General features: G+C 34.3%; 1 protein-coding gene across 1 annotated transcript in view; it reads right to left on the reverse strand.

The window, feature by feature from the left end:
• The window catches only part of si:ch211-283g2.1 (sodium- and chloride-dependent GABA transporter ine), a 31,818-nt gene extending 26,475 nt beyond the window's left edge, over positions 1 to 5,343 (reverse strand). Inside the window, exon 1 of the mRNA XM_056457247.1 lies at positions 5,190 to 5,343. Within this exon, the coding sequence (XP_056313222.1) occupies positions 5,190 to 5,322 (133 nt within the window). The 5' untranslated portion in view covers positions 5,323 to 5,343. The remainder of the gene's footprint in view (positions 1 to 5,189) is intronic.
• Positions 5,344 to 14,127: the final 8,784 nt, after the last annotated feature.

The following is a 14,127-nucleotide window of genomic DNA, read 5'->3' on the forward strand; positions in this document are numbered from 1 at the left end:
TCAGATCTTTGGCAAATTCTGGCTTAAAGTTGCTTTTATACAACCAGGATTTTTTGTTTTTGGTTGGAAATGACAGGCTTCTCCCAACAAATAATAAGACAATGTACAAGATGCATCATTGTGTAAAAAAAAATTCTCAGCTTTTATTTACATTTGAACCATTGCTTAAGGGGTTAATAATATTGACCTTAAAATGGTTTTTAAAAAAAATAAAACTGCTTTTATTCTACCTGAAATAAAACAAATAAGACTTTCTCCAGAAGAAATATTATTATAGGAAATACTGTGAAAATTTCTTTGCTCTGTTAAACATCATTTGGGAAATATTTGATAAAGAAAAAATAAATCAGAGGAGGGTGAATAATTAGGCCCAATCCCAATTCTATTTTAAGCTCGCAACTGTACTGTGCATTTACACCATGGCCATATTTATCTATGTAAACACAAGAAAACAACATGAACGTTATACCAGACACTGTAAATAGGTAATTCTGGCAGGGTATTCGAGTGTGATGGAGCGACAGATGTGAAAGTATGTTGGCGGACTACTATACAGGAGTTATAATTATGGTTTATAGATTTTTCTCAGACGTCTCCTGCGAGTGCCGTTCGCGATGTTCTCGCGTGAACCCACCAGAGGCCGCTGTCGAATGAACGTCTGTCTGTTCGACTGGCTGAATGATTGACTCTGCGAGATTTTATAGGTTTTTTTTATCGTTTTTTTTAAAGCATGACAGTAAAACATGAACACTGCTATGAATGTATTAAAACATGTGCTTGTTTGTTGTAAAAAGTCTTAATAATTTCAAATCATTCTAATTTGTGGATCTCCTGACTCACGTGTGCAGCCATGTTGCCGTTGTAGCTGGTGTATTCTAGGAAATTGGTTTGTAGTGTGGTCCTGGAAAATCAAGGGCTATCTAGCCCTTCCGCTTAGCCCTACGCTTTCAAGTTTAAGAGAATTGGGACACCCTAACCTCTTCACGTGAACGTGCAAAACGAGGGATAGAGGGAAGGGAAAGGGCTAACAGGTAGAATTGGGATTGGGTCTTAGACTTTAAATGTATATATACACTTGCTTGGTGATTGCTAAAATAATTGTTCATGTTTTATATAAGCTTTTTACTCACAGTAGTATTTCTAATGATGAAGCTAAATAAATGTAAAATTTAATTGTTGTCTATGAATTTTGTAGTTTACTTTTTTACGAGAAAGGCAGAAGAAAATAGTAAATAGTAAACTATTAATTTATTTTTTATTTAGATGCTCAATTACGGTTATATTTTTGCAGTTTTTAATAGACAAAAGAGGTTGTCATGTTTAAATTTTACTCTTCAATAATTTCTGATTTCTGAAAATAAGTTACGAATATGTAAATCCAGATTTATATTCATAATTCTGAATCTATAAATGCAAGTTAAAAGAGAAGGTCAATCTGAAAGTACAAATGAACAGATTTAGTTTATTATAAGCACACACTGCAGTTGTGTTGTCTGTTTCTTTAAACACTTAAACTCATAAAGCAGAATGGATTCTGATTGGCTGTCGGTGTGTTTATCTTACATCAGCTGAGGAAAAAAAGCTTGAAGTGATTCCAGCGTGATTGTTTTTCTATGTCGTAATGGTTACACCTAACCTGAGCCTATATATATATATATATGAATCCAAACAAATGTTTCTATATATATATAAACATTTTTACACCATCATACACATGCTGGCAGACCACATATTAGTAACATGTAAACATTACAGCAGTTTAAACACATCAAGTTTGACTGATCTGATTGCTGTGTCATGGTTGATCTTACACACCATTACAGTTACAGATAAACTCATTCCTCCACTGTCATCCTCCTTCACGTGTGTGTGTGTGTGTGTGTGTGTGCTCTGTTTCTGTTACAGTCCGAAAGGTCAAGGCAGATTGTTAACTGAAACATCTGAAGATCTGCCTATTTTCTATTTTCAATCACACTGAGTTTTACAGAAAGTTTTCATTAAATAATGTTAATGTCTTTATTTACATTAATAAAAAATACTTGTACAGCATTTATTCATCCCAGTTCAGCATTTAATAATTAAAAGCATTATTAAAATACAAAGTTGTATTTAATAACAATTAAATTCATGTTTATTTATATAGCGCTTTTTACAATATTTATGGTATAAAACCTTTAGAAAAGCTTTACAAAAGGTGGACATTACTGCATTACAATCAAATATTATTATTATTATATACAGACATCATTACCCTGCAATTTTATAGCATACAGGTGATGTCTGTGTACATGTTTAATGAAGTGTATTTGTGTATTAAGTGTATGTGTTGTAACTAATGTTATAAACATTAATAACATTAGGTAATGCACTGAGTTAACGATAACGGATAGCATAAATAAATACTGTAATTAGCATATTGGTCACACTTTAGTGTAAGGTGTCCTTGACTGTAAAATGTTGTTGTTGCCATACATTTTTAATTTGAATCAGATGAACTTAAGATTAATTAAACTGATATAAATTGTGTATAACTTAACTTATACTTAAAAAACTTAAAAAACTTTTATAACTTAAAATAAAGTTGGAATCTAATTAACTTAATAAAAGTAAAAGTATCACACCATATGTTGTCACACATCCTGGGATGGATGGTATTAAAAGTTCAGGCTAATATTCAGTATGTTTACATGGACACCAATCATCTGATTTCATTACGATTAAGACAATACCCTGATTAAGAGTCTACCATGTAAACAGTGATTTTTGATTAATTTAATCCGACTAAAGTCATAATAGAAACTAAACAGAAATCAGATTAGGACATGTGGAGTGTGCCGATTTTAGTGGTATTATTGAAGTCCAGTACCGACATGTAAACACTGCAATCAAACTATTTCCGTCATGTTGGATTTTACACACACGGCTGTTTGACACTATTCTCTGCACCTACCGAGTCAGTGAAGGACCACAGCAACCCGCATCACAAAATACCAAGGTTTCCCCCCCCCCCATACAGTGTGCGGTATCAAATTCCATTAAACAACGCTCTTCCAGCAGTTCATACTCGCATCTGATGTCTCGTTTGTCATGGGAGGCATGCATGAAATGTTCCTGAATGAAAGTGAAAGTGCCAAACTGCTGTTGAAGTCAACAAATTAAAAATGAAACATCCGAAATTACATGAAATTCTGGAGGAAACGTGGATAGCATGGTGATGCAATGACGTTAATCATATAATGTGCTATAACTAGGCCCACACAGAATATCCGCGCATAGATTTCAGCAGATTTTTAGCCCGTCATTAATTCTGTTTATTTACTTGAGTAAATGTGTGCAATATCTATATTTATTCAGTTTTTAAATTAATTTCAGTAATATTATTGACTAATATGAAACCAACCCAGGCTCATTCTGAAAGCGTAGTCCCGAGAACGTTTCTGGAGACCCCGAATTATGTAGCCGGAGGTACGTATGGCTGCATTTCGTTTTTTAAGCGAACGCTGCGGGGCGGTATGACGCCGTTCCTTTTAGCTTAGAGCGGTTCCAGAAATCAGGTAAGACTAAAACAGAATCCAAGAAATAAAGCGAAGAGGTTCATAACAGGGTGAGAATGTGGTAAAATTCAAAAACGGGGTAAAAAAAAAAATCAAACGAGGGCTTTTCTTTTTCCGGACGGCTTTTGTAAATCATTGGTTGGGCTTAGGGCGGGCGGGTCGATCGGTAAAATCGGTTGGGTTCAGGGAAGGAAGAGGGTGGGTCGGCCGGCCGATTGGCCAGTCACAGAGTCAATCATTCAGCCAGTCGAACAGACAGACAGACGTTCGTTCGACAGCGGCCTCTGGTGGGTTCACGCGAGAACATCGCGAACGGCACTCGCGGGAGACGTCCGAGAAGCCAAAAAGGCGCACACAGCGGCCTCTCGCGGATTCGCGAACACCAAAAACTGCAAAAATACGTACCTCCCGGGATGTATTTCGCAATCTCCAGAAACGTCCTCGGGACTACGTTTTCAGAATGAGCCTGGGTTGTATGAAACTGTTCATCTGATTTATTTACAATACAGTTTGTACAGTAATATTTTCTGTCTTTAAGTTGAGATATTATATGAGAGACTTGCTTTGTTTACCAAATAAAGTGGATCTAATTGGATTTGCATTTTAAACAAAAAATAAAAGTTAAAAAGGTACATTTTATTTCACATATTAAGGTTTTAGTTATGATACTCCCAAAATAATTCAGCAGAAATCCACAAATTTTTAGCAAAATTCTCCGCAGAAATAGCAAAAAACGTCCGCAGATTCCGTCTGGCGCTACTGATAACATGTAAAACAGGATCATGAAAGAAAAATTCATAAGGCAGCTCATGTAAACACCGTAATCATATAATTGTCTTATTCAGATTAGGGCAAATAATTTGATTACTGATGTCCATGTGAACAGACCATTTAAGGCCTTATAAGATCTGTGGATTTTTTTTTTACTATTTATTTTTACTAAAAAGCTGAACAGTTTTTACTGGATCTTTTTGCTGATTATTTTCTGAATGATTTTAAGAATATAAGAGTTGAAAATTTAAAAGGGCACCTATGATGCAAAATCAACATTTGGAAGCTGTTTGGAAAGAGCTGTGTGTAGGTATAGTGTGTCCACAGTCATATTGGAGTGATATAAACCCAACAAGTCTCTTTTTTAAATTTTCCTGACGTTAAAATAAGATCCAAATCCCAGTGGTTATGAGGCCAACCACAATGTGACGTAGTAGTGCAGTATTCCCCGCCCACAGAACTGATTGACAGGCATGTATTAACATAGTAATGTGTGTCCACAGAACAGGATTTGCAAAGAAGCTGAGATAAAAACGATCTGTTCCAGGCTCTACTCTAAGACATAAAAATACCAAACAATTTTGCAGATATATTATTCAAAAACATTAACAACAAGTTAACAATAGCTTTTAAAACACACCTGCAATATTAACGTAGTTTTAAACATCTCTTCTTTAAATTCTGTTGGTCTTAGCTATTTAAATAAAGTGTTGATTAAAGGAATTTGGCCTAAAAAAAATCAGTCAGAAGATTTTTGTTTTACTTTAATCCATGCTGATAGATCAGATGCACTATGCTTAAGGTTGGTTTAGAGGAAAACCAATGTTACTCTCTAGTAGCATTATTACAGTAATGTGTATTTACCTCCTCCACTTCTGTAACACAGGTACGGAAACCTCCAGATGTTTCCCAGTCCCACAGCACATCCAATGCCAGCCAAAGTGAACTCGATCTGCCTGCTCCATGTGGGTCTGCCGGCCTCCTCTTCCACCGCCATCCTTCAGGCAAGTTCAGTAGTGTGAACGCAAACCGAGATTAGCAGTGGACGTAGTTTGACTGGTGTAATGATTGTTCAGGAGCTGTAATGATTAGCTGGGAGGCGTTGGACAGGGAACAAACTTTCCTTTTATCTCCAGTGCAAATATCTAATCATTCTTACATGAACTAGCATTTACTTGAGAAGCTAAAATAATCTTGTTTTTGAAAAAATTTAGCAAAATTAAGTGTGTTTATGCTTAAAACAAGAACTAAATATACCATTGGTTTCCGCTACATTCATTCTTTTATGGTGGGGCGCCACACCAAAATAAACCCCACCACTACTACATTACTACTCATTCAAAACATTCAGTCGTTGTCTTTTAATAGAGGGTGATAATCGCACCAAAACGTGTTAAAAAGTACGTGAATTAAAACAGCGTGAACTTTTCTGTAATCATAGTAGTGCTGTGCGTTATTTATTTAACCCTTTAAGGTGACATGGTGACTGACTGACTAACAGGTACGTGATGCGTGAGGCCAGCAAACACGGCGTAGCTTTCAGTTAAGATGAGCGCAGTTTTCATGATTTTACTTTATAGATAATAGATCCTGCTTTATGATACTTTAAAATTTATAGATGACTTTATCTTGCTGGAGTTTTCAGCTGTTTCGCTTTACTTCAGGATGCATTAATGCTGCTCGGCAGGTCTATTAGAGACATATTCGAGACATAAACGCACTAAATTGCACTTCAGCAGTGTTTATTTGAGAGCGCACAAGAAAACCTGCACTTAAGCAGCGTGTATTTAAGGCTGTGCAAGACGTTTTGTGCACGAACAGAGGAAATCGGCGCGCAAGCAAAGAGATTCTCATGCTCGTTTTACATAAATGCGATCTCGACTTGTAATACTTGTCATTGAAATAACGCCATTGTAGATCTGTGTAAAAGGCCCAACAGAGTCTGCCGCCACAGCTGTAAAAAATCCAAGGGGAAACACTGTATACAGCTGAAAGCAAAATTATTAACCCTCCATTGAATATGATCACTTTTTAAAATGTTATCTGTTAAAGTGCTGTTTAACAGATAACATTATCTAAACATTTGTAAATGAACATGCATTTGCTTGAGAAGCTCAAATGGTATCGTATTTGAAAAAATTTTGCAAAATTAAGTGAGTTTACGCTTGAAACAAGAACTAAATATACGATTGAAAGCAAAAGGATTAGCCATCCGATGAAATTTGATCACTTTTTAAAATATTTCCCAAGTTCTGTTTAACAAATAACAATATCTAAACATTCTTATATGAACATGCATTTACTTGAGAAGCTCAAATAGTTGTGTTTCTGAATAGTGAGTTCACGCTTATAACAATGAAAATATACAGCTGAATATACACTTTTTAATCAGTATTCGTATTAATCAGTATCACTTATTGATCAATAATCACTTATCAATATTTGTCTAGTCCTGAGTAACAGCATATCTATACTTATCAATATTTGTCTAGTCCTGAGTAACAGCATATCTATACTTATCAATATTTGTCTAGTCCTGAGTAACAGCATATCTATACTTATCAATATTTGTCTAGTTCCGAGTAACAGCATATCTATACTTATCAATATTTGTCTAGTCCTGAGTAACAGCATATCTATACTTATCAATATTTGTCTAGTCCTGAGTAACAGCATATCTATACTTATCAATTTTTGTCTAGTGCTGAGTAACAGCATATCTATACTTATCAATATTTGTCTAGTGCTGAGTAACAGCATATCTATACTTATCAATATTTGTCTAGTCCCGAGTAACAGCATATCTATACTTATCAATATTTGTCTAGTCCCGAGTAACAGCATATCTATACTTATCAATATTTGTCTAGTGCTGAGTAACAGCATATCTATACTTATCAATATTTGTCTAGTCCCGAGTAACAGCATATCTATACTTATCAATATTTGTCTAGTGCTGAGTAACAGCATATCTATACTTATCAATATTTGTCTAGTGCTGAGTAACAGCATATCTATACTTATCAATATTTGTCTAGTCCCGAGTAACAGCATATCTATACTTATCAATATTTGTCTAGTCCAGAGTAACAGCATATCTATACTTATCAATATTTGTCTAGTCCTGAGTAACAGCATATCTATACTTATCAATATTTGTCTAGTCCCGAGTAACAGCATATCTATACTTATCAATATTTGTCTAGTCCTGAGTAACAGCATATCTATACTTATCAATATTTGTCTAGTGGTGAGTAACAGCATATCTATACTTATCAATATTTGTCTAGTCCCGAGTAACAGCATATCTATACTTATCAATATTTGTCTAGTCCTGAGTAACAGCATATCTATACTTATCAATATTTGTCTAGTGCTGAGTAACAGCATATCTATACTTATCAATATTTGTCTAGTCCTGAGTAACAGCATATCTATACTTATCAATATTTGTCTAGTGCTGAGTAACAGCATATCTATACTTATCAATATTTGTCTAGTGCTGAGTAACAGCATATCTATACTTATCAATATTTGTCTAGTGCTGAGTAACAGCATATCTATACTTATCAATATTTGTCTAGTTCTGAGTAACAGCATATCTATACTTATCAATATTTGTCTAGTCCTGAGTAACAGCATATCTATACTTATCAATATTTGTCTAGTCCTGAGTAACAGCATATCTATACTTATCAATATTTGTCTAGTCCTGAGTAACATCATATCTATACTTATCAATATTTGTCTAGTTCTGAGTAACAGCATATCTATACTTATCAATATTTGTCTAGTCCTGAGTAACAGCATATCTATACTTATCAATATTTGTCTAGTCATGAGTAACATCATATCTATACTTATCAATATTTGTCTAGTCCTGAGTAACAGCATATCTATACTTATCAATATTTGTCTAGTTCCGAGTAACAGCATATCTATACTTATCAATATTTGTCTAGTCCTGAGTAACAGCATATCTATACTTATCAATATTTGTCTAGTCCTGAGTAACAGCATATCTATACTTATCAATATTTGTCTAGTGCTGAGTAACAGCATATCTATACTTATCAATATTTGTCTAGTCCTGAGTAACAGCATATCTATACTTATCAATATTTGTCTAGTCCAGAGTAACAGCATATCTATACTTATCAATATTTGTCTAGTCCAGAGTAACAGCATATCTATACTTATCAATATTTGTCTAGTCCCGAGTAACAGCATATCTATACTTATCAATATTTGTCTAGTCCCGAGTAACAGCATATCTATACTTATCAATATTTGTCTAGTGCTGAGTAACAGCATATCTATACTTATCAATATTTGTCTAGTGCTGAGTAACAGCATATCTATACTTATCAATATTTGTCTAGTCCTGAGTAACAGCATATCTATACTTATCAATATTTGTCTAGTCCTGAGTAACAGCATATCTATACTTATCAATATTTGTCTAGTCCTGAGTAACAGCATATCTATACTTATCAATATTTGTCTAGTCCTGAGTAACAGCATATCTATACTTATCAATATTTGTCTAGTGCTGAGTAACAGCATATCTATACTTATCAATATTTGTCTAGTCCTGAGTAACAGCATATCTATACTTATCAATATTTGTCTAGTGCTGAGTAACAGCATATCTATACTTATGAATATTTGTCTAGTCCTGAGTAACAGCATATCTATACTTATCAATATTTGTCTAGTCCTGAGTAACAGCATATCTATACTTATCAATATTTGTCTAGTCCTGAGTAACAGCATATCTATACTTATCAATATTTGTCTAGTCCTGAGTAACAGCATATCTATACTTATCAATATTTGTCTAGTCCTGAGTAACAGCATATCTATACTTATCAATATTTGTCTAGTCCTGAGTAACAGCATATCTATACTTATCAATATTTGTCTAGTGCTGAGTAACAGCATATCTATACTTATCAATATTTGTCTAGTCCTGAGTAACAGCATATCTATACTTATCAATATTTGTCTAGTCCTGAGTAACAGCATATCTATACTTATCAATATTTGTCTAGTCCCGAGTAACAGCATATCTATACTTATCAATATTTGTCTAGTCCTGAGTAACAGCATATCTATACTTATCAATATTTGTCTAGTCCCGAGTAACAGCATATCTATACTTATCAATATTTGTCTAGTCCTGAGTAACAGCATATCTATACTTATCAATATTTGTCTAGTGCTGAGTAACAGCATATCTATACTTATCAATATTTGTCTAGTGCTGAGTAACAGCATATCTATACTTATCAATATTTGTCTAGTTCTGAGTAACAGCATATCCATACTTATCAATATTTGTCTAGTTCTGAGTAACAGCATATCTATACTTATCAATATTTGTCTAGTGCTGAGTAACAGCATATCTATACTTATCAACATTTGTCTAGTCCTGAGTAACAGCATATCTATACTTATCAATATTTGTCTAGTCCCGAGTAACAGCATATCTATACTTATCAATATTTGTCTAGTCCTGAGTAACAGCATATCTATACTTATCAATATTTGTCTATTCCCGAGTAACAGCATATCTATACTTATCAATATTTGTCTAGTGCTGAGTAACAGCATATCTATACTTATCAATATTTGTCTAGTCCTGAGTAACAGCATATCTATACTTATCAATATTTGTCTAGTCCTGAGTAACAGCATATCTATACTTATCAATATTTGTCTATTCCCGAGTAACAGCATATCTATACTTATCAATATTTGTCTAGTCCTGAGTAAGAACATATCTATACTTATCAATATTTGTCTAGTCCTGAGTAACAGCATATCTATACTTATCAATATTTGTCTAGTCCTGAGTAACAGCATATCTATACTTATCAATATTTGTCTAGTCCTGAGTAACAGCATATCTATACTTATCAATATTTGTCTAGTCCTGAGTAACAGCATATCTATACTTATCAATATTTGTCTATTCCCGAGTAACAGCATATCTATACTTATCAATATTTGTCTAGTCCTGAGTAACAGCATATCTATACTTATCAATATTTGTCTAGTGCTGAGTAACAGCATATCTATACTTATCAATATTTGTCTATTCCCGAGTAACAGCATATCTATACTTATCAATATTTGTCTAGTCCTGAGTAAGAACATATCTATACTTATCAATATTTGTCTAGTCCTGAGTAACAGCATATCTATACTTATCAATATTTGTCTAGTCCTGAGTAACAGCATATCTATACTTATCAATATTTGTCTAGTCCTGAGTAACAGCATATCTATACTTATCAATATTTGTCTAGTCCTGAGTAACAGCATATCTATACTTATCAATATTTGTCTATTCCCGAGTAACAGCATATCTATACTTATCAATATTTGTCTAGTCCCGAGTAACAGCATATCTATACTTATCAATATTTGTCTAGTCCCGAGTAACAGCATATCTATACTTATCAATATTTGTCTAGTCCTGAGTAACAGCATATCTATACTTATCAATATTTGTCTAGTCCTGAGTAACAGCATATCTATACTTATCAATATTTGTCTAGTGCTGAGTAACAGCATATCTATACTTATCAATATTTGTCTAGTCCTGAGTAACAGCATATCTATACTTATCAATATTTGTCTAGTCCTGAGTAACAGCATATCTATACTTATCAATATTTGTCTAGTGCTGAGTAACAGCATATCTATACTTATCAATATTTGTCTAGTGCTGAGTAACAGCATATCTATACTTATCAATATTTGTCTAGTCCTGAGTAACAGCATATCTATACTTATCAATATTTGTCTAGTCCCGAGTAACAGCATATCTATACTTATCAATATTTGTCTAGTCCCGAGTAACAGCATATCTATACTTATCAATATTTGTCTAGTTCCGAGTAACAGCATATCTATACTTATCAATATTTGTCTAGTTCCGAGTAACAGCATATCTATACTTATCAATATTTGTCTATTCCTGAGTAACAGCATATCTATACTTATCAATATTTGTCTAGTCCTGAGTAACAGCATATCTATACTTATCAATATTTGTCTAGTCCTGAGTAACAGCATATCTATACTTATCAATATTTGTCTAGTCCTGAGTAACAGCATATCTATACTTATCAATATTTGTCTAGTCCTGAGTAACAGCATATCTATACTTATCAATATTTGTCTAGTCCTGAGTAACAGCATATCTATACTTATCAATATTTGTCTAGTCATGAGTAACATCATATCTATACTTATCAATATTTGTCTAGTCCTGAGTAACAGCATATCTATACTTATCAATATTTGTCTAGTTCCGAGTAACAGCATATCTATACTTATCAATATTTGTCTAGTGCTGAGTAACAGCATATCTATACTTATCAATATTTGTCTAGTCCTGAGTAACAGCATATCTATACTTATCAATATTTGTCTAGTCCTGAGTAACAGCATATCTATACTTATCAATATTTGTTTAGTCCCGAGTAACAGCATATCTATACTTATCAATATTTGTCTAGTCCAGAGTAACAGCATATCTATACTTATCAATATTTGTCTAGTCCTGAGTAACAGCATATCTATACTTATCAATATTTGTCTAGTCCCGAGTAACAGCATATCTATACTTATCAATATTTGTCTAGTCCCGAGTAACAGCATATCTATACTTATCAATATTTGTCTAGTGCTGAGTAACAGCATATCTATACTTATCAATATTTGTCTAGTGCTGAGTAACAGCATATCTATACTTATCAATATTTGTCTAGTGCTGAGTAACAGCATATCTATACTTATCAATATTTGTCTAGTTCTGAGTAACAGCATATCTATACTTATCAATATTTGTCTAGTCCTGAGTAACAGCATATCTATACTTATCAATATTTGTCTAGTCCCGAGTAACAGCATATCTATACTTATCAATATTTGTCTAGTTCTGAGTAACAGCATATCTATACTTATCAATATTTGTCTAGTCCCGAGTAACAGCATATCTATACTTATCAATATTTGTCTAGTCCTGAGTAACAGCATATCTATACTTATCAATATTTGTCTAGTCCTGAGTAACAGCATATCTATACTTATCAATATTTGTCTAGTCCTGAGTAACAGCATATCTATAGCATATATCAATAACATATCTCTGAGGAAATTTTAAGGTTTCTAATAAGGATGCTCTGATCAGGATTTTTGAAGCTGATACCTAGTACCGATTCCTCGTCATCGTGATCGACCGATACCGAGTCCCGATTCAGATACTTCATGCTTTATGATGCATAAAGCACGTTTTCCCTCCAAGTATGATACTTAAGTGGAGATCTGGCCTTACTTAAGAGAATAAATAAAGAATGCTGCATATATTGCCTTAAACATGTGAAGGAAAAAGGCCTGTAAACTTCTGTTTATTGCAATAAGTATATTACAAAAAGTTATATCTATTCATTTAACCGAGCTACTGTAATGCTCAGAACATCGATGTGCTTCTTGTGATCTGTTCTCTTGCTCATCCACTCTCATTGCCATGATTTGCAGTTCTCATTGAGCAACTATGAATAGGCGGGAGACTCGCGAAGCTTCTGTCAGAAGTCATAGGGTTGGATGAGACAAATCACAGAAGCTCAAAACACTGGATATACAAGTGTTGCAACAATGAGAGCATCATTCGCGCGGATCATGCCAATAAACTAGGGGTGTAACGATTTATCGTGGTACGATTTATTGCGATGCAAAAATGTCACAATATGCATCGTGGCGTTATGACGATTTTATTACGATATGACGTCCGTTTTTCTCTTATTAGTTGAGCTGTTTGCACGTGTGCTACGTTCCACCTGCTGTCGCACGTGAGTTCAGATTGCTTGAACTAGCAGCAGTAATGTTAGCAGGTCAAGATGAGTGGAGTTGAAATACAGGATGGCCCATCGGACGTCTGGCTATATTTCGGATCTACAGTCATTGCTTTAGACTCGTCAACTTTTTGACACGCATACTGGGTCAAACATAGCCAAAGTTTTAAAGTCTTCACATTGTTTTACATACTTTGCTCAGTGACATGAATACCTCCTAATGGTGTTGAAAGAGTCACATACTGTATTTATAAGGTACAATTTACCCAAAAATGTCATTTCTGTCTTCATGTAATGATGTATTTGCGGCCGCAAAATCACACATGACGTGAGCTCACGTTGTTACCAGAGAGGGCGGGCGCGCGCGCGTCTGCTTTAGTGAACAGAAGCTTCATAGGCTGTGAATAACAGGTAATAAAGTTGTAAATAGTATTCAGTTTGTGGCACAGAGTGATCGTTTGGGAGCTGTTCGGGAAGTATGAACAGCACTTAGTGAAAATGAAACCGAAAGCCTGCACATCATTTAAATAATCATATTGCGTTTTAGAGTTATGATTACCCCAAGCATTAAATGTTTTTTTTCCATCGCGAACACAGAGTGTTGTGCATGAGAATAAGTGTCTAAAAGGAACAACACTATGGATAAGCTTTAGCGCTACATCAAGCTGCAATAACGGCAACTGTTTTGAGTACAGAGGTATGCACAAATGCACATCAACATGATACATTTGATAGCGCCATCAATGACGCCAAAGAAATAGTAAACCTGCTTAAACCGCTGAAAAGGGCCACTACTGTCCTGTCTGATAAAAAGACGGCCTCCCTGTTACTCATCGTGCCCAACATGAAGACTACTAAAAAGCTCTCGAACAGATACACAGAAGTTGAGGATTATCTTATAGAACTGCGGACTACCTGGAAATGTCAATATTTAG

The sequence above is a fragment of the Danio aesculapii genome, chromosome 5 (assembly GCF_903798145.1).
Source record: "Danio aesculapii chromosome 5, fDanAes4.1, whole genome shotgun sequence".
In the NCBI taxonomy this organism is placed as follows: Eukaryota; Metazoa; Chordata; class Actinopteri; order Cypriniformes; family Danionidae; genus Danio; species Danio aesculapii.